The following is a 27,970-nucleotide window of genomic DNA, read 5'->3' as shown; positions in this document are numbered from 1 at the left end:
GTAAAGTGTAAGGAGATGATGTATAAAAGCATCTATATAATGTTTCCAAATACTGGGGAGAAAGGACTGTGTTATTGTTGGGCAAATCTAGAAAAAGTCTGGAATATGAAGCAATAGAATCTGTGGTCACTGTGCTTATTAGGCGAAATAATTTGTCGCACACTTACTTCCTTCTGCACAAAGATGAATATTTGAGTGAACAACTAAGGTTTTAGTTACTGATAATTTTATGATACTTCTCCTCAGCCGAGGGCAAAAATCAACCGTTGTTATTGGATGCTAGTATTCCTAAACTAGCAAAGTTGTAATGAGGCATTTCATTGGAAATGGAATTTTCATTGGTACTATGAATCGTGGTGACTAAAATCAAGATGCCACTAATAGTTACCAATGACCAAGTTCCATGGATAAGGTGACAGTGCCATTGAGCACCACAAATACCAAGTTTTGGTATATTCAGGGATTGCTTGCTAGCAAAATGGACAGAGTCTAAATGTAACCCTAGCTTAAATGCTGAGGTTCACAGAAAATATAATGACTATTAATCACAATGCTAGGAGAGTATATTGCAATAAAACTTTAATTATCAATCGGTAACACAAGCAAAATTAAGAATTTTAACTGTTTTTCATTGAAAAAATGTATTAAACCAACAATAACTTATGACTTGAGCTAACGTCAACATTTCAATTTTTAGCATTCACCAGTTTATATTTTTTGCCCCTGATGTCAGAGGTTTAAACCCATGACTTTAGTGGAATAAATCAGTTACTACGTATCCTATTTGAGTTTGAAATGGGCTGCAATACCCTGAACCACTTTGCTCTCATCTTTTTTATGTATGGTGCTGACCTCATTGCATAAATTTCGTGTATATTGCATCATATTGCATTATGTTTTCCTAATGAAATGCAGCATACAGTTCAAATCAAAGTATGATGCTCTGCCTGGCATTTAAAGGTCATTTACATTGGTCCCCAGTGTGTTTCCTATTATTTCTTAAGTGTTGCATGTTTTCTCTTGGTGCTTTCGTTGCATTAAGCAGGGCCTTGGTGTTGATATGAAAATATGACTGTACATACATTTAACACTATCTGTGTATTTATATGTTTGGAGGGATATGCAGTGGTTCCTTGTTCAGAATAAGCACTCTTAATGAGTGGTACTTTGATGAAAACCTTCTCATTTGGCTCTATAGCTTGTGAGTTTAATCTTATGATGGAAAAAAACTTATGAGCAAGGATCCCATAATGATTTATATGAACATGTGATGCAGACTTTATGTGTATGCCATGTTTTAGATTGCCAATTTACATTGGGGAAGCTTCATTGGGTTCATAATTTTGTAATCTTAAACAAGCTGTTACTGCAATTGGAAGCAGGTCCAAAAACAGGGATATGTGTGTTGTAGCTTGGAGGAGATTCACCCTATAAAAAGGGTATTCCATCATTGAATAATTAAGCTTAGTAATTTTTTCACACAAAAAACTTTATTATACTACGATATGTTTTGACATCAGGTATAAAACCTCATGCATGGCCAGGGAATATATACATATATACTCATATTAGGAGTAAATAAAAAATTGTAGTAGCTAGTAGTATAATAAAGTTTTTGTTAGGAAAAAATTACTGTATTTTCCCATTGATAACGCGCACCTTATGTATAACGCTCACCCAGAACTTTGTAGTTATCATCAATTTGTATAGATACCACGAGCCCAGGGCTTGAAAGTTTATAGATGCTGCGTGCATAGATGTGTATAGATTAAATTTTTTCAATTTTTGTTGCATAGCGCACATGGTCATTTTTTTCAATCTTCTGAACATTTTTGTATAGATAATGTGTGCATTATCGATGGAGAAATACGGTACTAAGTTTATTTATTCAGTAATCTTGAATTTTCACAAAGTAGAGCCTCAAACCATCGAGTTCAGGGTATCCTATGACTAATTTCAAGAGACAATGAAATATGGGTTCTTTAATTGGGTTTTCTTTGGTTCATAAATTATTTGCAAGTTGCATGTATATTAATGGACTCCTAAATAATATTCAGTTCATAGTTATGAATCCATATAATAATTGCAGGATTGATTCTTGATTGAATAATTCTTCACATGTTAATGATTCTCTCTTCTCTTGATTTTTTAAAGGCAATGTGCTGCAGAATATTCAAAATAAAATGAGTTGAATGTTGGTTTAACCTTTGAGCCTTTGTAATTACTGGAAACTTTCCTCATGGTCATGTAAAATTTGGAAGGCTGCCATATGGGACTGTGTTACCCTTGCTATTAGGCAGTCAATCTCCTTCCATACAACATCAAACCCGCCCTGGAGGTTGTATCTGTACTAGATGGGAATGGGATTTTTGTGTAGGAATAAGAACAAGTTTGATTTAGGATTTAAAATTTTTATTCATTATATTATTTCACCTTTTAGTTATTAAATGAAATGAATCAAATCCACAATTCATTTGACAATACGAAAAAATGCCTTTCACGTTGCTGATTCAATAGTAGATTTTTAATGATTAATTTTTGGGTGAATTGTCATGATGCTTTAATAAATGCTGCAGTAAATAATCTTTCAGTGGCAAATGGATTCAGTAGTGGTTGGCATCAATTCCTTTACAAAGTTGCTGGCCTTGTCACTTTTTGGTGATGGACGACCACTAAGATGGCTTTACTCCAAAAGTTTCATTAAATACATCATTGAGAAATTATCCCCCTTTGGTCGCAATTGAGTGTTAATTTGGGAAATATTGGCAAGTGCATGAGAACTGATTTCCCCTTGTGTAATTTAGCTGATTGCCTTTGCGTTTTTTAGACTGTTTTCTCAGTTCAGTTTTTTAAGTTGTGTTTAAATGTGCAATAATACATTATATTAAAATTGTTACACAGCAATACACTGAACAAATAAATTCCCACCCAATTGATTTTCATTGAATTATCCTGTTTTTCATATACATGTATATTTCTTTACCCTGATGAAATGATGGGCACAAAGTGGTCTTTTCACTTTATAATAGTGAATGCCCACTTGGATGCGGCCAGTGAATATATTGAAAGTTATTTCTGTGTAACGTGTCCATATTATTTTTAAGTTTTGACATTTGCTTACTATGTGTTTAAAAAATTGAGAATTTCACAATAGAAATATCATTTGCTGAGATAGATGATTGGAATTTGTGTTATATGATTTCAGGCTAAAAAATCAAGGGGTGCACATTTGAATATCAATCTTGGTGAATGATTTTTTCTCTTGAGATCCTCACATTCATGTGCACACAGCAGGTGACTGACTCCATTGAAGTTCCTATTGTGGCATTTCCTGCATTTTACTGAAATTTGTGTGTATAATTCAAAATTAATTAATATGCTTTTGTGTGTGTATAACGATTAATGCAAGGATGGTTTTCATTGTGTCATTTTGGAATACCTCTCCTCATGGTAGGTTAATATAAGTGTTATGAATGGATGTCAGTGCCTGAAATCAACTTAGTTTAACAATGGTGTTTTCTTTTTTTTGTTTTTCATGTCTCATGGATTCCATCAAACAGTCGGCAAAGTTATAATAGGTTTGACCTGTTCTATTTGCCATCTGCACTCCTTGCATAGGCAGTTGCTTGTGTGTCTTTATGTAGGCACTGGGTTTGTAGTTATTCACTGTCACTGCTCCCTTCCTTCTCTTCCTCCCACTTTCTCTGTCTCTCTCTTTGGTTCATTCAGTCATCACTCACTTGAACAGGGTGGCCAGTGGAGAAAGATGAGTCTCATAGGATTTCACACTATGCCAATTTATTGTGTTCCTTTAAACTTGAAAGAGTCAGAGTACAAAATAGTCATTTCTCTCAGGATGGACTTTCTAAGTGTATTTATTTGCTTGAGGAAATTTTGATTAAAAGCTTATAAAACAGAAGCTAAGCATATTTCATGCAAGAATTTCTTCTCCTTTTGCCTGGCAAATTTTCGTATGTAATTGTGATTTTTAAAAAATCTTTATGATAAAACCTCTCTTTATGCCGAAAAAATTATTGGCATCAGATTGGGTTTTACTTAGTTTTGCTATTGATAAATCACATAAGTCATAAAAAATCAATGGAAAGCATTTAATTTGTCAACCATTCATAATATTTTTCAGTAAATATATTTTCTCAAAATATTACATATTTGTAATGAATCCACTCAGTTTTTCAAGTGCAAACTTTTCAAATTATAAATATCGTAGCAATGGTGTAATAGAAAAGTACCATTGTAAACTTCACACGCTATTTTTAACTTCGCCGACCATGATTTTGACATGTTGTCATTAAGATTACATAATGGTGGGAATTGTGAGCACTAGGGAGGAGGGCTTTGCATCACAAGAGATAACAAAAGAAGTTAGCATATATTGGAATACAAGGCAAAATGTGCCAAAGATTACACTTAAAATACCATGGTATATAGTAAGCAGTCACAATCCCCACCAGTATTACCTTGATGATGCCACTAGTTATCAAAGCCATGGTTGGTGAAGGTGAAAATTGTGTAAAAATTAACTAAATAGTTTATATTATCATGGATATTGGAAATTTTCACAAAGTGATTCATGGCAATATCTTAGAATGTAGGTTTGTTTGATGTGACTTTTTATGGGATAATATAGCAATTCATTCATCTAGAGGTTCACTCAATGTATAGGGGCTTTAACCATTTCCTAAAAGAGAAGTGAAGTAATTCAGAATTCAGTGAAAAAATGGTTATTTATTAATATTGAAGTTCAATTTGGAAGTGTGGCTTTGAAAAGTAAAGTATGAAGTTAGGATTATTCGAGGAAAAATAACATGAAATCTCGTAAATAGAAAATGGTGGCCACCTTGTGTCTTGTGGCATTATTTGATACCTGTAAAAGGTGAGACTCCTGGAACTTATGTATTTTTGGGAATGTTTTAATCTGGGCCAGCTTGGGAGGCTTCTTTGTTGTTCTCATAGCCAATTGCTTACCTCACCAACCCCTGCTCCTGCTCATTCCTCTCATGGTGTGCAAAGTAATTGTGATGTGCAGTATGTGAATAATTGGGAAATATTTCATGTACCTTTACTTTTTCTCTTGTAATGCTTAATGTGTTGAGAATATTCTAAATGTCATGTTAGCCAAAGTTCTTTTCCGAAGCATATATAATAGTGGCTGCATCTTGTCAACATAATAATATTAAAAATATTTTATATTAACCAAAGAGCATACCTCAAACCATTAACCCAATTGGTCTTATATAGAATGCCATAAAATGTTTAATCTAATAAATACGCATCCTCCTACTCCATCATTAGAAATATGGGCCAATTATAGAAAATAGAATTAAACCTCTGGTATGTATGCTGGTGAGCATCTTTATGATTTGACCAGTTACTGCAAGATCAATATTGCAGGTGCGGTCATAATTTTCAGATCTACGGTCTTTTTTGCAATATTAACTCATGAATATTTTTACTGATAAATACAGTCATTGTTCAACCTGGCCCTGTACATCACTACTATATCACAATTATTTTTCAATGGTAAGCTGCCATGTGAGCCACATCATTTAGAAATTGTTTTAGTGTTTTTTGGGTAATAAAAACAACTACTGTGTAGTTTCTTCATAATTTGTATCTTTGTTGCTGTTTTGAGTGCATGCAATTATCTTTTTTTCTCTAAGCCTATAAGAGATAACTAACTGGTATACCTTTCAGTCCAGGTTTTCTGTGTCGTTGCCTTAATCTCCTGTGCAAATGTTAAGTTGCTAGTGAAAATCTGTGTAAGGTTTCATTGATTGCTTTTAATATGTAGCTTATCACCAATGAAAAATTCCTCAGTTGCATTTGGAAGATGGAGAGTTTTGAGATGCACCAGATTCTCATTGACATGAGTTAGTATTCATCATCGACAGCAGATCTGAGCAGGAAGCTGATAATATTGTTTTCGGGTGAATCATTCTTTTAAATTTCCTGTGCTCAAATTACAATTATTAGTAAGTACACATTTGGATTTTATTTGAAATATTTCATTTTTATATTGGTTTATTTTATTTAAGTACGCTTATGTAAGTTTCCATGCGTATATAGCCAAAATATTTTCATATTGTCTTTTTAATATCCTTAGCCAATGTGATCGACATTACTTGGTCTTGGATATTTGATTTATTCTATATATTTTATGTATAAATTCATATGTTGACCACTTTAAGTTTTAGAATATTTTTTGGGCAATTTTAATGGAAAGATTTTGGTCTTAAATATTTGAGGGAAGCTCATCTGTTCAACAGTGAGGTAAATGAAACAACAGGGTGTAAAATGTTTGCCAAGCTGAAATCCATGTTCTCAACATATGTTTATTACTTAATTAAGCTAATTTCATATGAAATATTATTTTTCATGTACTGTTGATCTCAGTGGAGTGATGACATTATGTAAAGGTATAAGTCTCTCAGAAAACATTCAATTACATTGAGGAAAAGCAAGCTACCATCTATGTAGTGTAAAGTCAGATTTCAGCATGACTAATGATGCACAAGAGCAAACATAGTATGAGGTTGCAGGCTTTTAATGAAGAATTTGGGAAAGAAAGGCCATGGATGGGGAATGTTTACAAATTTTACACTAATGAATTTATATCAGATAGTATTTTAAATTTTAAACAACACTTTACTTATCAATAGAACTGCTTGAGTATAACATTCATAGTATAGAAAATATCTGCTATTTTCCATATAATAAATATTTTGTTGCATATAGAATGGTAGGCATATGTTTTAACTTCTGAAAAACTGAAACTTACAAGTTTCTTCAGCTAAAATGGTAGATGTTTACACATGTTGCATAAAATTTGTCTAGAGAATAGTTAAGGAATGTTACATATTTTTATAATCATACTATACAATCAGGAGAGCCAACTTTTCCACTCCATATTCAGGATTATTAAAAAACTAAAAACTGATCTATAATTAATTATCTGTATGTTGGTATATTCATTGATGTCGAGCCCACATCATGCTCGCTCTTGGAGGATGTGACATTTGCTCATCAGGGGGACAATTTCTTTCCTTGGGCTTGGCTTCACAGATCTAAGAACATTCTTGAAAAATGACAGGGCTTATAGTGAGGCATCTTCCAGATTGAAATCCAGGTACTACAGTCAGTAGGTGTACTCTACTAATACCCATTAATTGCCACTGACTAATGAACCATCTGAAAAACAGTACGAAATATGTTCTTCAATTGTTCTCTATTGCACTCTCTTTCCCGATATTGTGAATGCTCTGTATATATCCAATTTTTCTTCAACCCCTTTTCAACTTTAATCAACTCTGATAGCTTTGAACTTGACTGCAAAGGAGTAAAACTTGGTGATCTACAGAATATGTTATTGAATAGAGGCCTGAACATAATCAATGTGTTATTGCACATGTTTAGGTATTTTAAATATTCTAATTTAGGTCTTGGACTGATTAAGGCCTATTAATGATACTCTCCATTTATCATTTTTCCTTTTTGCAATTAATCGATGTAGATAATTCTGCGTGCATCCTGAAAAATCATGGCCATTGCCTCGCCAGCTGATTTCACTTTCTTCGGAGCTAGATCACCTTTGGTAACCCAAGTTACTATGGATTGCCGAATCGACCATATGATGGCATTTATTCTCCACTGAGAAAGAGCAAACACGGTGACTTTCTTTCGGAGATTTTTTTTGCACCCAATTTTTCATGGGAAATTGAAAACACTGTCCCTTGTGAAGCCTTTCATCTATGGTCATCCTGTTGCCTTAAAAATCAAAAATTAAAAAAATGATTCATGTAGCAGGACACCCCATATCAAGCCTTTACTAATCATTTTTTACATATTTACTCAGCCAACCTGTCATCAATTCCTCTCTCCTTGTGGTCACTTCTTTAGACAATGCAATCATCCTTCCATTTCTGTCATTATGTCCATGTTCCTGAATAATACTGTCCAATTACCATGTATGAACTAGCCCACTTACTCTAAATTTCTAATTGCATATCATAATAAACAATAATCATTTGTGTCTGCAGTGGCCTTCTGGGAAATTGCACAACTTGATGGCACTGTTCCTAAATGCATGCTTATTCATGATTTAATCTAACTGGCACATGCCATTTTCTCTTGGAATTTTCCATGTGTACCTTTATCTTCTGTGATAATGTTTGAACCAGGTGTTAGTTATTATCAAAGTCTCTAACCTGCAGAACTTGATATCTTTCTTTCCACGGTCTCTGCTGATTCCTTAACCATACTTTGAGCTCATTTCCCCAGTTTGTGATTCAGCACTAAGGCTATTCCACATTGCCTCTCCCCGTTGCCTGAGTCCCTTAGTTACCAGTAATCATTATGATTCTCAATGCCTGGGATAAATCATTGAGCTAGTTTCCCTTTGGCTTTTCTCGATAGTGTTTCTAAAAAGACAATGTTAAATAGCTCCCCCACTGGAATCAGATACATTTACATCAACCACACTGAAGATCAGCTATTGCAAGACTACTTTTTGTATGTCTGCTACCCTTTGACCTTTCTGGTATTAGTGACCTTACATGTAGCAATTCTTATTTCTATTGCTAGTGGAGTTCTTAATTGGAACATTGGGATTGGGCCCTAGGAATGCCCTTCCACTCTGTTAAGGTTGTAGTCCAAAGGGATATCTGCTTATATGCCAATGAAACTCTGTTTAATTGATTCATTTTTATGACATAATTAGTGGGTAACATTTTTATGTTCAACTCATTCTCATGAATACAAAAGGAGGAAGAAAATTCAATGTTTAATTGAAATTTTTGTTTCTAAAATATTTACGATACATGACAAAAATTGCTTGAAGATTAGAATGGAGAAAATAGTCCAAGCTCTTTATTACATACTTTGAATGCTCTGCCAAGGCAAGAAAACCAATGAGAGAATGAGATAAAGAGAGTAGGCATCTGCTGAAGAAAGCCATGTGATACACTATATAAAAGGCATTCCCTTTGTGACACAGTGATCCTAACTTGGACTTGCCAGAACCAATATGGATCACAGCTCATGAAGTCTGGGTTACACGAACCCCTCAAACATCTCCCTCTTGTGCAATGCTATCTGCCAGGTTATCACAGATTGACTGTACCCATCACTGGATGTGGAGGATCGTGTACTCTTAACTGTGTGCATTTGAATGATTCAGGTTCAGATGAAGTTTACTCTAGATGTTCGAGGAATTTGTCTCTACACATAATTACAGCTCTGGTTAGGACCAAAATCATTATTATGATGGTTGTGCTAATATGTTTGGTTAATATAAAGACATGGATGCATTCAAAACATTATGCCTTATACGTTTAAAATGCTCCACCTCTTATTTTCTGCCTAATCAGCAACTTATGCAATATAATTTTTGAATCCTCTATAGAATGTTTTTAGTTTTTTTGACATGGATTGGTCGTTGGGAAACAATGAAGTACTTATAAAGCAATTTGACATTTTCATAAGCATATACTTTGAAATTCTTGCCAGATTAAAAGAGAGTAAAGTTGCAGCACAATGCACAGTCATTTTCAGAATACTTCTAATACAAGGCACTTAAAAAAATATTTCACATTCTTTATTATTTTTTTTCGATTTTATAAGTGCCTTTCAAATGTCTGCTCTTCAGTTTGCATGGCAAATACAGAAATGTGATTTTCCTAGTGGAAGCACATTAAAATAGAAATTGAGAAACTGGTTGGGATTTCTTCTCTCATTTAGCCTAAATTTGTATTGATGATGAATTTAGTAATTTTTGCAATAAAAACCATGAACACAGTAATCAACCCGAAGGTCGGTTTGGTAGGTGATGTTAGAGTTCGCCCAGTGCTGAGCCCGACGGCATGTGAAATTCACACATGAGGGCTAGGGGGCCAGTTTCTTTCCGTGTCGGTTATGGCTTCCCAGGAAGATCTGGTACCCAAAAAATCACATTGCTTGGGTGGAGCTGCAGGTGCCAAGAGTGGCTTGCCCGGAAATTTAACCCAGGCCCTCCAGTCAGTAGTCCATCACTCTACCCCCTGGACTACCATGACCCATAATTTTTGCAATCTTTTGATTTATTTGATGACTGCCTGTCAAAGTTCCAAAATCTAAGTTCTATTTCATGCACTTGCATAAAATATAATTCAGTGTCATGTTATTTTACTTAATAAGTAATAACTATTTTCATATTATCGCATATTTATTTCTCCCCATAGTTATTATGCTTATTTATATTTTTGTACTTAGTGTTTCATTGACTCAATTAGCATTACAATTTGATAAAAACTTTCATTTTATTTTACCTTTGTATGTATATAAATAGCTATACCTTGAAAGACCTCCATTTTCTGAATTTCCCTGTGACCTTACACAGCTTAAAATTATTGCTGGCTGCATAATATGAATCATGGTCTGCATATATCTTATGTTCTTGACTGGGTACATAGGTTTATTAAAAGGCTATATTTTAATATAGAAGACCTGGTATTAATAGTTCAGCATGTTGTTGCATGTAAATCCTTTTTTGGGTGACCCAAATGAACTCCTTCATTCCTTTGCCAAGCCCCCAACTTCTTACGTCTCTTGGTTCTCCAAAGCGTAATATGTGACCATTATTTTGAATGAATTTTGTAGATTTTTTGTATCCATTGGACTAAAATGAAATAGTAGAATTGTAGTGTGGGTAGGTTATCATCTTGCTTCAGTAATTATGCATTTTTTCCTGTTATTTGCATTGTATTTTTGTAATTAATTTTGAACACACACACATTCTCTCACCAAACAAGTTGATAGTAGCACTTAACTGATTTAGCTTCATGAAATGATTTCTTCATTTGAAAAGGGAAACTTACCAGTTGTCCAGGGCATAGTGAAAATATTTTTTAGCAGAATTATGGGATGCAAGATATTATTCCATGTGCATTTGTAGATAGTGTATGTATTTTATATGAAGCTATCTGTAAAAACCCTTTGAAAATATTAAATTTATACCCATAGTAACCCCTAGTTCTTCAGTATGAGTTTTGCCAAATATTTGGACTTACTCACTTTTGTGTCCGAAACTGGTTTACTGATTAGTTTCCCTTGTAGCACTTATTTCCTTTGGCATGTTGTGGAATTCAGGATAGATTGATTTTTCTCGAACCTATGTTGAAAAAATGAAATTTTTTTAGGAGTGCTGAATTACAGTAATGGTCCTTCTTGGATTTGCATAAAAAATAATTGTGATTTCTCAAATGATGTGACAAAATGTTGACAGTAATCATTAGAGTAACTGTTTGTGTCTTTGGCATATTCTGTGGCTAATGATCAGCACTTGTTCTTATTCAAATATAGACTTATAAATCAAGTTATACTTCTCACTTTTCTTGTATTAATTAATTTGTCATTGGAACTGACTAAATTCAAAACTAATTTTGATGAAAACAAGTAAGACTCATCGCGGCAGAAATTAGATTATTTATGAGAGCTGGATGATGTTGTCATTTTATGTGTTTTTCTGTGTATAGGTGTGGATTGGAAATCTCTGACCATTCCTGCCTGCCTTCCAATTACAACTGACTACTTCCCTGATGTCAAGTCTCTCGTGAATGACTATGTGGTGTCGAATTATAGCCTCCTTCCGGAGCATGTTAATGCAGACTATGCTCAGCAAAGGGCAGTCTATCGCAAGCCACTCTCCACTGTAGAAGTCTTCAAGGAATTAGTATCCCAACGACTTGCTCAGGTGAGTGAAAGTGCTTACCATTTTTATAGATGGTTTATCCTAAAGGAAAGTTCTTTATCTTTACTTACATGCTGTCTTATTATTGCTGAAGAAAGTATTTACCTATGACAATCTGAGTGATAATGTGAAAGTCAATAATCTCTCGGCAGTGAACTCATGGCATGTGCTTGTTGATAATTTGAAAATGAGGTTTTGTTCCCAATGCTTTCTTTTTAGAAGTACCCAGTATACTGTAGCCATTAATGGACTGTTAATACTGAAATGGCAAATTCATAAGTTATTGTACCATATCCTTTATTGGGGATTATCACCCCATGCTGAAGTTATTTTTAAAATTAAGAAAAAGGTTAAAAGCATGTGACCTATGCTCGCCTAGTATATTGTGGGTATGACTGGTCTGATTTTTTTGTATGAAGGTAACAGTATAACACTTGGCAATTTAAAGACTACATCAATTCACTCTTTAAATTCAGGCTATGGCCAATGATAATGGGACTCCAGTTGTAAAATAGCTTTAACAATAATATTTAAAAAATTGAAAATATATGTGTTTAAAAATAAACTGAGGAATGCTGAACTAGATGCAACTTTACACTTTTCATGATTGTATTAAGAGGGATAATCAGCATTATTAGTCTCAGTGTCTTATGAATCAATAGATTTATTTTTTACATTATGGATTTCCGTAATGTATCTAATGTTATGATTATAAAATTCCAGTCAATGGGTAAATGTAACTTTGCTATTATCATTAATTTTAATCCATATAGAAATATTAGTGGGTCGCTCTAGTCCAGGGTTAGAGCATTAGACTACTTACCAGAGGGCCCAGGTTCAATGCCCGGGCAAGCCTCACTGCTCACCCTTAGCTCCACCTGAGCTTTGTGATTTTTCGGGGACCAGATCTTCCTGGGAAACCATAACTGGCACAGGGAAAGTCACTGCCCCCCTACCCTGATATGTGGATTTCACATGCCTTTGGGCTTAATACTGGGTGAACTCTGCTATCACCCTCTAAACTGACCTTCGGATTGATTACTGTGTTTATGGTTTTATAGAAATATTGTGTGTGCCAATGTTCTTCTATTAAATTTTAGCCAAATCACACTGTGCATGTATTTTAAGCACATCATCCTCCAAGTCCATACTGTTATCTCTGTTTTACAGCAATGATATCGCCATTGTGAAGTAAAAAGATTAGCACTCTACCATATTTCCCTGTTACTAGCCTGGTATTAATTTTTAGAGAGATGCAAAATATTGAAACAAAAACCTACTTCTGCTAACACCTCATTGCATCCAATAGTGTGTGGAAATGGAGGAGAAATGAGGCAATTGACAACCAGTAATGAGGAAATTGTAATCTCCTCTCCTCACTCTAAACACTGATGGGCATGTGCCTTCCTGTGTGGAGCAAGCCATTTCTACTCCTTGTGTCATGAGTGGTGTTGATCCAAATTAAATGGTGAATCCATTTCACTCCCTCAAGCACACTCCCTTGAGTCACAGCCATTGATACATAGTGTGTTCACATTGCAGGGATTTCAGCTGATAGTGGAGAGCAAGCCTCAGAAGGGAGGCATGGGTGCTGTGAGTCGGTCATCGTCTGCATCGGTAGCCTCCCCCAACCTGTCCCCATCATCGCGTCCCATGGCGGGGGGGAGGATGGGCATGTCCTCCAAGTCAGGGGGACGAGCCCAGGAGACAGAGCCGAGCGAGGAGTACCGCCTGAGTATCGGACGCATCTTCCACCGCATCTCCCTCTACCACTCGAGCTCCGCCTCCAGCTGTAACTTCAACTCCACCATCTCTGTCACGAGATACCGGCCGCGGTGGGTGGCTCTTCTTTCCTCACATTGCTCTGTCTGGAGCTGACCTGACCCGTTTCATTCCACGCAATGCTCCTTGCACAATTCACTCAACTCGCAGACATAGCTAGAGGTTTGGATGCTGTGGGCCATGAGTTTCAGGAATACCCTGATTCTTTTGTTTATTGCATGAAACAATATAAATTACTTGTCAAGGCATAGTCATTCGCCTTGACTGGGATTCGAACCCAGATCCCTCAATATCCGGTCGAGTGCTTTAGCCACTTAAGCTACCGAGGCGTCCTCTTAAACTCTGAAAATTTGGGGCTTTTTTAAAGGAACTAGATGTTGTGATGAAATGCCGTACATACAATGTCACAGGCATTCGTATTCGTACGCGACATCTAGTTCATTCATTTCGTCACAACATCTAGTTCCTTTAAAAAAGCCCCAAATTTTCAGAGTTTAAGAGGACGCCTCGGTAGCTAAAGTGGCTAAAGCACTCGACCGGATATTGAGGGATCTGGGTTCGTATCCCAGTCAAGGCGAATGATTTTTACACTCTGAAATTGTTGCATTGAAATGCACATTAGCGGATGACTCCGTTAAAAGTTACTGTTGCGGTATCTCCCGCAGTTTCTTTGGAATTTGTCAAAGGCATAGTCATTTTCAGTAAACTTGTTGAAAGAGACGGAAAAAAATTCTTGGGTTTCCTGTGTCAGATTTTGGATTTTGCATATGCTTCTTCTCCTCTGCTGGAGACTTTGTCCCGGTGTAAAGTGAGTTTTTTGGTGAATCATTATGCATTTGATGTACTCATTATTTATTTTTTGGGGAAGAGGTGGGTTTCCTGGAGTCTTCTCAGTTAGGCAGTTTAATAGTGACTCTACCCGTAGTTATTGTTGAACATGTTTGCTTGTTTTTCATGTATCCCTATTCCCTCTCTTTTCAGTCTTGCTTTGAACAAGTACCTTTATGAAAAAATTACCTACACAATCCTAGAAATGCAAATTTTGTAAGTTAGAAAGATTTATGAAGATAATGAGAATTTCTTGGGACTTTCTGGTTTCTGAGATAATTATTGCCATTAAATAAGATCATCAGGCTGAACAAAAATTTATAATTTCGAGTCTCTCAGTAGATAATTACAGAAAACTCAAAAATGATGATTTTTGCCATCCAAACTGTGAATAACAAAGAATTAAAAATCACTAATTGAGTGGTCACCCTGTATGCATTTAACTACATTAACACTTTATTAAAAGGCAAGCATCTAACAATATTTCATTCATTTTTTGTTTATAACTATGGGGATATTAAGATAAAATGCATATCTGGTCATCACTGGGCCTATAAGTGTATGTTTATAGGTGACCCCTTCTCGATTTGTCTGAATGTTATATTTTCATTGAATTACATGACTGTTAATGCATGTAAATGTTTCACAGAATGCTTGTTGGGAAGGGAATATCAAGGGAAATATATGAAAGGATTAGTACCTTTATGAAGTATATTTATTGACACCATGGATTCTCTTTATATCTATACCAAGGTGGCTTTGATGGTAATGCAGGCATTGAGCATTACTTTTCAAATCCTAGATTAACTTTAACAGGAAATAAGGCAGCCAAAAAATCTTTCTAGTAATCATGGAGAGCAAACTTTACTACAAGAAAATTAAGAAGACCAAACAAGAGCCAAGGTGGCACTCAAAATTGCTGGCCAAAAAAGACAACAGGGAAAGATTCACCATGACCATTGATAGCAAACTAGGTGTTGAAGGAGAGAGGAGCACTGAAGAGAGATCGGATGAACTGAAGAGGGCAATCGCAGAAGTTGCAGAAGCTAACTGGTGAGAAAAAGAGCCGACACGAAGAAACCATGGATCGCGATGGAGATAAGGAAACTAATAGAAGGAAGAAGAAAATACAATAATGCCAGGAATGATGATGAGGAAAGGCTCTACAAGAGGCTTAAGAGCCAAGTCAACCGAGAATGCAAAAAGGACAGGTAGTATTGGATAGAAGGCTGCTGCAAGGAAACTAACGAAAATATGAAGAAGGGGATTACCGACACAGCATAAAGACTGGTGAAGAAACATTTCGGAGAAAGGAAAATGAAAAGCAACAGCATCAGGGATGTAAACGGGGATATACTGATAGAATGTGAAGATATTGACAATGGATGGATGCAAGACATTGAAGAACTCTAACAAGGTCTGAGGTTGCTGAAAGAAAACCTGATGAAAGACGAGAGTGAAACGGATGACGAAAACCAGGACCCATACCTACTGAGGAGGGAATTCGATTGAGCAGTAAAAGATCTTGAGAAAAACAAAGCTCCTGGAGAAGACAAAATCAATAGAGACATCATCAAGGCACTCAGAAACAAAGACAAGCACAGTCTGTATGGAATAATCAAAAATAGGGACAGAGATGGAAGTCTTCCGGAGGACTTTCAAAGGAGTGTGATGTTCGTGATACTAAAGAAGACGAGGACAGGGAAGTCATACTCTGTTTGAGAATCATGATAGAGGAAACAATGAATGTGAACAAGCAACTGTATGTGGTATTCATGGACTTTGAGAAAGCCCTTGACAATGTGGAATGGGACAAGATGTTTGGACTGCTGGAAAAACTCGGAATAGATTACAGTGACAGAAGAATAATCTATCAGCTATACAAGAAGCAAGTAGCCATAGTGCAATTGAGAGAAGTAAGCCATATAGAGGCTAATATTAACGAAGGAGTTAATAATGTAACCATGAGACAATGATGTAATCTCTTACCTGCATTGCTCAACATGTACCTGGAGGAGGCAAAAAGAGAAGCACAAGGCATCGGATTAAACGGAATTAGAATCAATGGAGAAGAGTTTAACATGCTATGCTTTGCCGACGATATTGCAATGATAGTAGAAAACCAGGAGGATCTTCAAAGGCCACAAAATGTATTGGATCAAGTTCTACAAAGATACAACATGAACATTTACAAGACGAAGACTAAAATCCTAGTATGTGGAAGAGAGAAGCGAAACAGAGTAGTCACACTGAAAGGACAAAAATTAGAGGAAATGGATTCCTTCACCTATCTTGGAAGTACCATCATATGAGATGGAAGGAGTACTGCAGACATCAAGCAAAGAATAGCTCAAGCTAAGAGAGCATTCACAATGAAAAGCCAACTGCTCTGTTCAAAGACGATAGAAATACAGACGAGGAAACAATACGTGAAAATGCGTGGAGTGTGGCACTCTATGGGTCAGAAGCATGGACTATTGGAACAGAAGAATAGAAAAGGCTAGAAGCCTACAAAACCTGGCGCTGGAGGAGGACGCTTAAGATCAAATGGATGGATGAAATAAGAAATGAAGAAGTATGCAGAAGAATAGATGGACCTTATGGAACACCACAGAGAAAAGAAGAACCAGATGGATTGGCCTCACCCTGAGGCGCAATGGATTTGTGAAGAATATAATAGAAGGAAAAATAGAGGGAAAAGTCCCAAGAGGAAGGCAAAGGGATTAATATATGGGACAAATAAAGAAGAAAGTACATTGCAAAAAAAATTCCAGGAAGTAAGCCAATTAGCATCAGATAGGGTAGGATCAATCAATCAATCTAAGGATTGAATGACCAATGATGATGAAGAAATCTTTAACGGACAATTTTATTTATGAAAGGTGCCTTAAAATTCATTATCCATTGTGCTTGTGATGAAAAGACTCATTTTTCTAGCACTAATTGCATTTAAACTTTTATCTGGCACATTTTGAAGAAGTAAAAAAGAAAGGAAATTAATGAAAAGAGGACCTTTGAAAAAAAAGATGGAGCAGAAGCAAAAGAAAGTAAAGTAAATGAAAGAGGATATTGAGAATTTGATTTTCTACTGCTGAAGAAGTGAAATTGAAATACTTAAATAGAATAATGATGAAAATGTATTGAGAAATGTGTTTATATTTTCCTAATAGCAGGGTAATGGCACTTTCTGATGGGGCTCATTGTACTGCTGGCCAAATAATAATTTCTTCTTCATTGAAATGTTATGCTCGTTGCTCAAATTAATGCACATGTGAATATAGTTTAACCATTATTTTTTTAAACTTTCAAATGATGAATAATTGATCTTTAAATTTGAGAGATGGTTAAGGCCTATACTTAGTGGAAATCCATTTGTAAAGCATGAAGAAAGAATCATAAATGCGTTTCCCAGGAAAGAATTGATTATTGCCAACTAGTTTTGCTACACTTTAGCATCATCCGTAAATTCTTTCCAATGGAAACGCGTAGTCTTTTTGATTCTTTCTTCGTGCTTTATCTTTACATTAGTATCTATTTCTGGATCCAGTCTCCTGTGGTAGCATTTTTTAGTCATTAGTTCCAAAAAATCTTTTTTTTTTAATGTGATTGATAGCTCTTAAGACCTGTGGTGGTGCTTGGTGAAGTGGTACCACTTGGGGTGGCTCATCAAATGTGATAAGGCTTACAAAATATTGATAGATATTTTCCAATAAGCAAAATTTTTTAACTGAGAGGTTACTCCAACAGTATGAACTAGGTCAGTGCTTGTAGGTTTTAATAGAGTGGGGTTTCGTTGTAAAGAGGTGAAAATAAATGCTTTTTAATCCAAGCTTGTTGGGACCACCAACATTTGTTTGTTAATCTTTGATTAGCGGGACTGGAGTTAATTGATTGGAGGAGTATTATATGTTATCATGTCACCCCTTATCATAATTAGGCTTATCTTATCATGTCTCTGTGATCCTGATTATAAAACATGTTGACAGTATTTCTTGTCAAGCAATTAAGTATACAGCTGAGTGGTTAAGCACCTTTAGTTAAAACACGGTGATAGCAACAATCATTCCTGTCATTTTCCTCCTTCTGCAGGCACCCATACCCTCCTTTCAACTATCACTATCGCTATCGATTCCAAGCTCCGCACCATGACACCTATGAAGTCTCCTGGGTTTCATTTAGCACCGAGAAGCTTGAAAATTATAACTGGAACTTCTTGGATCATTACATATGCACCCGTGGGGACACAGACTTTGCCTTGGGCCAGGTGAGTCAATCTTTTTTATTTATAAGTATTTTGTATCTATTTTGATTTTGCAATGAAAAGTTTAAAGTTAACCTTACACTAGAACTGTTAAAGAAATTATTGTATTTCATTATTGCTTCTGGAATCAAAATGCAGTAAACTCTCAATTAAATCAATTAAAGTAACTTAAATGCTCTGAAACTTTGCCCTACTTTAAAAAAAAAACAAGTTTGAAATACCTGGGCTTTCTTAAAAGTTATAATGTCACAAAATAAAAAGTTGTCAGTATTATTTAAATTAGTTGTAACATTTTTGTTCTGTCCCTACTTTCACAATATCGTTTCCCATTAGCATTCATTAGCCCTGATATTTCCATATTCTTCTTTAAGGTGAGCAAATGAGCATCTAAAATAAAGTGTGGAAAATGTAGAAAACCTAATGCTGAAAAATAAAAATGGTGACAATGGTAACTTCCAATCTTGAGTGTGTTGTTGAATTATCTTATGGGGCTCTGCTATGGGTGTTAATGAAGTATTCATCATGTAAAAAAGTGTTACTAGATGTATGGTCAAAATTTCAAAAAGAGAATCATGTAGACCTCATTTCATAAATCTTGAAATCTGACTTGTACCATGTTTATATGTATATATCATGCATGTGTGAATATTCAAGAAAACATGTGTCTATTAAAAAAATCCATTGTCTATTAAAAGTATTCATTGTTGTAAGACAAGGAAAAAACATGCATGTGATATAGCATTCCATTTCTTTAATTCAGAAAGGACCCCCTTATGCTGGCATTAAAATTTATAATCATTTGCCTGGAGGTATGATACCAACTCATATCAGATGTTAAAATCTAGGTGAAAATTTTTTTAAATCAAGAGTTGGTTTTATCACCTAAATGAGTATTTTTCGTCAAGATTTGAGGAACTGTAACCATTAATTTTTTATTAAAACCATGTATGTGTACATTTTTGATTTTTTTATGACATATCTTATATTTTACCCTTGTAAAATAAGAAGATGAAATAATGATAAAAAATAAATAAAAATAAAAAGTTACAGGCAAATATGTGGTGGCAGCGGGGTAACGTCCTCGCCTGCAAACCCAGAGGTCACTGGTTTGATTACCGCCTATGTGGGATTTTCTCCATTAGGTTTTGGATGTTTGTAATTGTTTTTATTGTTCTATCATTACAAAAAAAATCTGATGTAAAGGCCGAAGTCCTGTTTTCGGAATAATCTGAAATAAATAAGTAGTTTTACTATGCAACAAATAATTCATTAACTATATACACTGCATTATTTTAATCAATATCATATGAATCTGTATCAGTGATCATTTGCCAGCATTCATCCATCACCTGAAATTTGTTTTTTCCTGGCTATGTGATTGATTAGGCTTTGTGAGGAAAATATGTTCTGCTATTTACTTTATGATAGTTCTGAGTTCTCTGTGAAACTCTTATTCCACCCTTTTGAAATGGCTAAAAAAATGAAAAACAAAATGTATTCTCCATTGCTAAAAAAAGTTTGAGTTAATGACACGGAATGTAAAATGAGAGTCTCCGTGTATATATCTGTTTATATCATGAATGTATTTTCTGTATATATTGGTCATCAGTGTTTTTCAACTTTCCCTGCTTCATTGTGCATCCATTAGCACTCGGAAAATATCGAGAGTTTTCTGCATTTACATTTATTGGTATTTCCTTTATTCAGAAAAGTTCGCTGAAAAATTAAGCTAACATGGCTATTTATAATTTTGTTAAAACTTGAGTTTTAAAGTGCAGAATTAAGTCTCCAATGCATATGATGTTTGTTGAAACATTTTCCACATTCTTAATATTAAAACCATGCAAGTTGAACATTTGTGAATTCTCTTTTCCTGTGCATGCCTTTCTTCGTTATACTACTTAATGTTTAAAAATATTGTGCATATCAGTTATAAGTGCTATGAAACCTCCAGAGGCAACTTTTGGGATCAGCAAATAATGGCTTTAACCTATGAATAGAAATCAGGTTGTTTCAGATAGGAGGGTGAAGTTAGGATGTGAAACTACATCATTGAATGTTTTTTCTTTTGTACCTAGATCATTTATGCTAATCACAAGTGCCATATATGTTTTTTTAAATTAGCTTTTATTTTTAGCAAATCTATGCCCTGGGAAAGCAAACTCAATTTAGTGCTTAATCAATTTGTTTTTGTTAATTCTTTCTGTGAATAATAGGTAGACATTATATTTTGTCGCATTAATTAGCTTTATTATTAGGATGACCACAAAGTTGGGTACATTGGGGAAAAAGTCTTGAATCACTCAACTTCTGCAAAGCATTGGGACAAAGTAGGAGAGGATGAATTTGTTGATTAAGCCAGGAATTTGGTATGTGGATCAGAATATGATAAGTATATCAGGATTTCTTAGTGAGAATGATATACCTTTTAGTTATGAGTTCATATAGTTTTTGGTGTAGGTCTTTTTTGCAGGCCCTGACAAAAACCAAAGCTTAAATTTTTTGATCAAATTCTGTGATGCCGTGGCTCACAAAACAATGAAAGATGATCCCCAAAAAGTACTAAATCAGATACCAAACACTAGGGAGAAAAATTGGGGTAAGGTTGGCATGTTTGCTGAGAAAATCAAGTAGGAGTCAGGAATGGGAATCCATAAAATGGGTTTCCACTCTAATTCAGCATTGGCATTCAGAAGGACTAAACGAAAACTGAGATTAAGGGGGCAATCCATCATTTGGAGTTTGCAGCATCTTGAGTAAAACTCTGGACCTGGTATGGATTTGGAAGCTCTAAAATTCTGCCTCTCATATTATCTCATTTTTAATGGCTGTTTAGGCTTTGTTAGATTTAAAATTTTATGAAAATTTTGCAAATATCTTTTCCATTTCATATGCATCAGTGTAAAAAGTTGCTACATCAAATTTACGCTCTTTGCTGAAGTAGTCATCATCTACTACAGTGCATAAAGTACAAAAAACTACTGAGATGTTGCTGGGATATAGTAGTGCAGTGCCTCCTTGCATGGTCAATATTAATTTTTTGAGAAAGTTATTATATTATCCTGACAATAATAATTTTATGGAACCAACCATGTGTAGTTACAGTTAAGTTTCCCACTACATACTCAATTAAAGAATCATTCCAGCTCTTCCTTTTTGCATGCAAATCCCTACCCTCACAATGAGGACAAGAAATTATTATTCATTATGACTGGGATTTATTGTAAATCCATTTTTTAAACCAAAATTTTACTGTACATTAATAACTTTGTATTGACTTTTCAACAGAGTCTCAAGTACTGGAGGTTTCGAGTATACCTCCTGCCAATTGCTTTGCAAGCCACCAAGAAGATCCTTGATGGCTCGGACCACTGTGATCTGTACGGGCCGCTGTGCTTGGAGGAGCAGTGCCACATGGTAGAGGGCTTCCTTAAGTTCATGGAGACGTGGGTGAACAAGATACGCAGGATCAACACGAGCAAGAAGCAGAGGGTGAGTCCACTAGTGCACTGCCCTCCTGCAACCTTCTCCATTGTTTTTAACCCTACGAGTCACATTTTAAATGCCCTGACCATGAAGTTGGTAATATTTGATTTTCAACACCATTTCTGTTTATATCCAAAACATCTAAATGCCATATTAATTTAGCCTATCAAAAATACTGAAAAATGCAATTTGTGGGTCAAGGTGTCTTTGACTAATGCTATAGTATATAATGCAAATAAATCCATCATCCCCAAATTCAAGGGTTCGTTGAGCCTTATTTCTTTAGACTTGATACCATATGTACCCATTTAGAGTCAACTTTCACAGCATTTGCTTTAATGGGTATGCACAAATTTATAAAAAAATATGCCCCAGTGTTTATGTTTATGATGGGAGATGGGGGAAACATCTACTTAGAGGAATATAGGTTATGACGATAAATTTAGGGAAAAAGTGTTTGTGTCACTTCGATGCAAATAGTATCATTTTTGTTGATAAAATGAAATTTCAAACATTTATAATTTCAGAGACAAACTCCAACAAAAATTTAATTTCAGGTTTAATTGTGTGTCTAATTCACCGTGAGTCATTTTTTCATGCAGTGAGCTTGGATGAGATCTATTTGATAATTTCAATGTCGCTTAAGGACACAGGTTGTAATTATTGTGAACCGAACTGGTAGATAAGTTATTTCAGGCTAGCCACAGGCCAGGAAAGTCTGGGAATTCCCAAAAATTCATGAATTTTTTTTTGCGAAAATATCTTAAATATTGTTGAAAAAAGTTTACCATGCCTGTTTTTACTATTGTGATGTTATCAAATGTAGATAGTAGGTAATTTTTTGCTGGAATGACTGTAAATGTGACATAGCCATATCCACCATACTGTTAGAAATTTTTCTTGAGTATTTAAAAGTTAAAAAAGGAAAAATTAGAATTTTGTTTAGTCTTTGCGTTAATAGAGTATATTCTGTACCCATTCAAAGTTGTAAATAGTAATCTTTAGTCATTGACCTGCCATGCTAGTGTTATCAAACTAGTGTAGTCACCAATATTGACTCCAAAAAATATATAAATATAAAATATATAAATTTCATAATGGTATTGCATGCTATGAAATCCTGCCAAGTCAAAAATATGTATGATAAATTATTATTAATATTTTTCTAGTTAATCTCCTTATAAATATAATGTAAAATACCCGTGGTCATGGTTCTAATACCCTAAAAAGTCCCATGAGTAAGTTAGTATGTGAATTTAATTTCACCATTGGCAATAATGAGAACTTGATTTCAAGAGCAATATTATAGCTACTGTGAGCTCTTGTTATATTGGAATTCCACTGTTTACGACAACTCACCATGGGATTGAGTCCAAAGACATAAGTACAGTGATAATCGTGCCCAATGCATTCTAATTCTTGTCTAGGTTTTCCTAATTTTTTTTAGAAATGCTGCTGAAAGATGACAACAACATTGCCAAAATTGTGTTATGCCGCTGAGAGTATTGGCTTAAGACATGATTTTTGAACCATTCAACTAACTTCAAGAGATTTACTTTTTGAAATATTTGAAAAAATTGGGATTATTTTTATGGAGGAATTTTCAGGCTGCTTAACATTAGGGAATCTTTGTATTCATGTATGAAGTGTAGCTATCCAATTTCTTAGCGGGAGGTTTTATTTTGATGATGAATAATTGATAGATCCATAGATCTCATGTCCAGAAGACCCACCCTGATCTAATGTACTCTTTTTTTCCTAGAACTTATATAGTGGCATTTAGCAGAGTGACATATTGGCTCTGCTTCTAATGGAGTGGCATCTTTTCAAATTAGATTAGTGTCAATTTAGATATCTTGTTGCAAAATCAACTTTGTTTCTTGCATGGAAGAAACCTCATCATGAGGACATAAAAGGCTAAATATGAATGGTAGTGATGTTGAAATCCAGGTTTTTAAAAATCTGAGGGGTTATGTTTCAAAATACCTGGGTTCAATCTTTCCTCAGCAGTTATTAAACTTAGGCTTTACGATGGTAGTTTTTCAATTTTTGGTCTGGAAAACTTGTAATGTCAGAAATTTTTTTAATTAAGTTACTGTGGCTAGCCTGATTTAATTTCATTTTAATTCATTAACTATATTCCTAGTCATACACTATTCATTCAACTTTTTCCTTGTCTATTGCAACAGCAAAGTGCAAATTAATATTTGGAATTTGATTGCTTCAAGACTTGGGCATTGAATTTTCAGTTAGAAAAATTTATGGTGTTCATGCCTGTAAATAATGTTTCATTGTACTCTATTATTACTTTAGTTGATTTTTCTCCTTAGGCATTTATTATGATCACTCTTAAGTCAATAAATGAGTTTTGAAGGCTACTGATTACTGTTTCTCTAAGGGAGCCACTAACTTGGTATTTACAGTCTTTCAGGTGTTCAGAAGTGCTGCAAATTTTATTTATTTTACCACTTCTTATCCTATTGGCTTTCTGGTTTCCTATCTTTGCAATTTATTGAAGCCGTTTTGAAGTTTGTGCTCTGTTTGTTTTGTTATCAATAATTCCACTCTTTATATTCCCACTTCTTATGATTAAAAGTGAATGTTCACCCTTGGTAGATGGTAACATTTTATCATATAGTCATAATTAATTTGGATGTATACTAATCCTAATACATTCTTATTTTAAATGGTCCATTAAGATCAAGGCAAACTATTTAAATGCAGTGATGAGACCTTAGAGGAATTGATTTCTTCGTGAGGAATGTATCAGCAGATCAGCATGTGTTATTGATTGCTCCATATCATTAAATCTCTTGATAAGACATTAATAACTAGTTTGTTCTGCTGCCCAGTTCTTTAGCATTTAGGTTTTCTCATTTAATTTATAATTCATATGAAGTACATGTTGTTTATGAATGTTTATCTATTTTTATTTTTCTATTTGCTGGTCATTTCAAAATGAATTGCACAAGCACAGTGGATGGACAGTCACCTCAAAAAATTCATTTGAATTGATCAGAATAAATTGCTTAAACTTTTTTTTATATGAATGCAAAGGGAGTAATTAGGCTGCTTGTGAATCTGACAACCAGGGAGTAATATGGGTAATGATATCTTTTATTTATGAATAAATTATACATTGTTGCATTATTGATATTTCCGCACCCGAAAACTGGATTCAATTGCTAGAATGCATATTTTCATGAAGGTGAAGAAAATATTGAATTGTAGGTGTGCAATGTCGTCCTTCTATAGTGTTCATCGAGTGTATTAAATTCCAAGAAACTGTGGGAGATGCCGCGATGGTAACTTTTGACTGAGTCATCCGCTAATATGCATTACAATGCAACAATTTCAGAGTGTAAAAGTCACTCCCCTTGACTGGAATTATATTAGTATATTAAAGCTCTCTGACCTGCGGATATGTTTTAATTCCAGAGCCACCATGCATATACATTATTAATAATGAATAGTGGATGAATGACTTCTTTATTTACATTTTTAGAATGTTTAATCCTTGGGAAACCAGTTCTTATGAACCATTCATATGACCATATGTGTGTATAGTTGAGTTGAAGAGGTGTGCAATTGGATGTGAATAGATGGGAACATATCCCAAGAAATTATAATTCTATCTCCTATGCCTGTACTTCAGTCGTCAGGACAACCATCTATAGGGTTGATGCTGGTCATGATGGTTGAAATAATGGTGTAGAAATATTCTCTTCATTAAAATTATATTGACTTAGGATAGTTGTCTTTTTATAACTATAGTTTATAGTTTAACATTTGCTGTTCACTAATTGGTACATTACTCTATTGCCTATTGTAACCTAAACATTTTTCCCAAGCTTCCAGGTGATAATTTATGGGGTGTAAATGTAATTGTCTTTTAAAATTAATAAGGTTTTCATTCATGATTGAAGATAATTGTATACTTAGCTGCCACGTCTAAAATATTGCCCCAAATAATCCGGTAGAGAGGTAACAATATCATAAATTTTGAAAATTGTTTTTAGGATGCATGGCATTAGTATTCAGTTTACATTCTACTGATATGGTGCCTAAAGGAAACTGCAATACATGAATAATATGGGCAACTACGAATTATGATGCTTCTAGGAAGATATTATTCTTCTATTGTGTTTATGTGATTAATTATCTTTATTTTTTTCAGTAAGACTCAAGATGTACGTTCTTGGGTGCTTGTACTAATTTTTACTCTCCACATGGAATGAGAATAGAAATGAAGGTGGTAATGGAAGGTTGATGTCACTTGGAGTATACTTGATCCAGTCCTAATCCCAACCAGAATGCTAAAATATTCCTTAATATGAGAAAGAAATAATGTATTAGATTCCTAATATCAAATTCCATTGTATAAGTGTAATTATTTTCTGGTATGAGTTTTGATTAAAATCCTTTGCCCCACAGAAGTCTGATTACTCTGAAAGTTAAAAACTTGCACATTCTGTGGGTTTAAATGGATCGTAAAATATCCTGCAAATTGCTGGAAGAACATGTTGTAAGGAGTGTTAAGAAAAAAGGAAAACGTAATTTCTTACATTTTATTGTTCTCTTCTGCTTCAGTTGATGATTTACCACAATATAATGTCATATGAAAACAGATCTGAAGTGCTTGCAATATATTTGACATGGATTCTGAGGGGAAATGGCATGAGACCCTTACTTTTCATAATTATATTGAAATAACTATGCACCTGCCTAGTAATAAGCTAGAAAGTGCCGCTGTATATGTATGGTATGTGCTTTAACCGTGATAAGTCCAATGCAAAGGGGCCAAAAAAGCATATTAGATTCATCAGCATTCATTTAAACACCTCAAGAGAGCAAAAGTGACAATCAATTCTTCTAGTCTTTATCCAAGAGTATTTCAGTATTCAGTTTTTAATATTCCGTTCAAGTCCTTACTTAGTTCATCATTCCTTGATTCTAAGTATGGTTCTTTTAATTATTACACATTCTGTCTCTACTTTTTTGATGAATTATGATAGATATTGCCAGTAGACATTCTTAAATGCTTTAGCTTTGGTTTTGTTTGGATTTATATACTTAGTGAACAAATAGAGATGTGAATACTCAATATTCTCTTTTATGACGTTGTTTATAAATAAATCTGGTAAAGGTAACCTTGGCTGTACAATGCTTGTTTAATCTTTGCAGCAATGTGATGAGAGAAGAATTTTTGAAGTCACTCTGAGCCATTGTGATACTGTGCTCATTTTCAGCTATCCACATGAAAAATTCTAATAGGTGGTGGGCACATGATGAGTTTGTGATGTAAATGATTTTCTGTAAATCATTCTAGCCAATTACTCATGTAATCTAATAGTATAGTTATTATTGGCTGTAGGATATAATTTCTTTCTAGTTAAATAAATTCAATGGACGTCACATATCTGTAAATATAGATACCCCTGCTTGGTAATGGTGGTTGTTTTTCTCTTCCATCCTGCTTAAAATGTAATTAACTTTCGTTTTTCACTGGCAAAACTGTCTTGCTTTCTTTGCCAATATTTATCGTATAAATATTCTTAGCTGGGCCTGCCCCAAGTGAAATCAGCAGCTATAGCATTAGGTTTTCATAGCAAGTTAAAGCTCTGTTGAAGGTTCCAGCATTATTCGTGAAAATGTCCAGACTACTATTATCTTCAGCTTAGGTGATAACACTAGTGCTTGATGTAAACTTGCAATATTGGTATTTTTTGTAGGAAGTCTGGTTGTGGCCTATTTTATTTTCAATTACTTTTCTTACAGGTTTCACATTTTATATTTTTATAGGCTTTATTACTTTAAATGTCCAATTATTTACTATCTCCATTTGACACTGCCCATGATGATGATACATC

At 34.6% G+C, this 27,970-nt stretch overlaps 1 protein-coding gene across 7 annotated transcripts in view; it reads left to right on the top strand.

Annotated features, from left to right (window-relative positions):
- Iml1 (GATOR complex protein Iml1) overlaps window positions 1-27,970 on the top strand; it is a 104,924-nt gene that overhangs the window by 41,303 nt on the left and 35,651 nt on the right. For 6 of the 7 annotated variants that reach the window (XM_071589686.1, XM_071589685.1, XM_071589688.1 and 3 more), the window contains 5 exons: window positions 3,561-3,578; window positions 11,529-11,746; window positions 13,286-13,578; window positions 18,443-18,617; window positions 21,903-22,106. In XM_071589686.1, the coding sequence (XP_071445787.1) occupies window positions 3,561-3,578; window positions 11,529-11,746; window positions 13,286-13,578; window positions 18,443-18,617; window positions 21,903-22,106 (908 nt within the window). The remainder of the gene's footprint in view (window positions 1-3,560; window positions 3,579-11,528; window positions 11,747-13,285; window positions 13,579-18,442; window positions 18,618-21,902; window positions 22,107-27,970) is intronic. The other variant, XM_071589687.1, reaches the window with a different exon arrangement.

Source organism: Hetaerina americana, unplaced genomic scaffold (genome assembly GCF_022747635.1).
Source record: "Hetaerina americana unplaced genomic scaffold, ioHetAmer1.1.p SCAF_4, whole genome shotgun sequence".
Lineage (NCBI taxonomy): Eukaryota > Metazoa > Arthropoda > Insecta > Odonata > Calopterygidae > Hetaerina > Hetaerina americana.
This window is presented reverse-complemented; position numbering and strand designations above follow the sequence as displayed.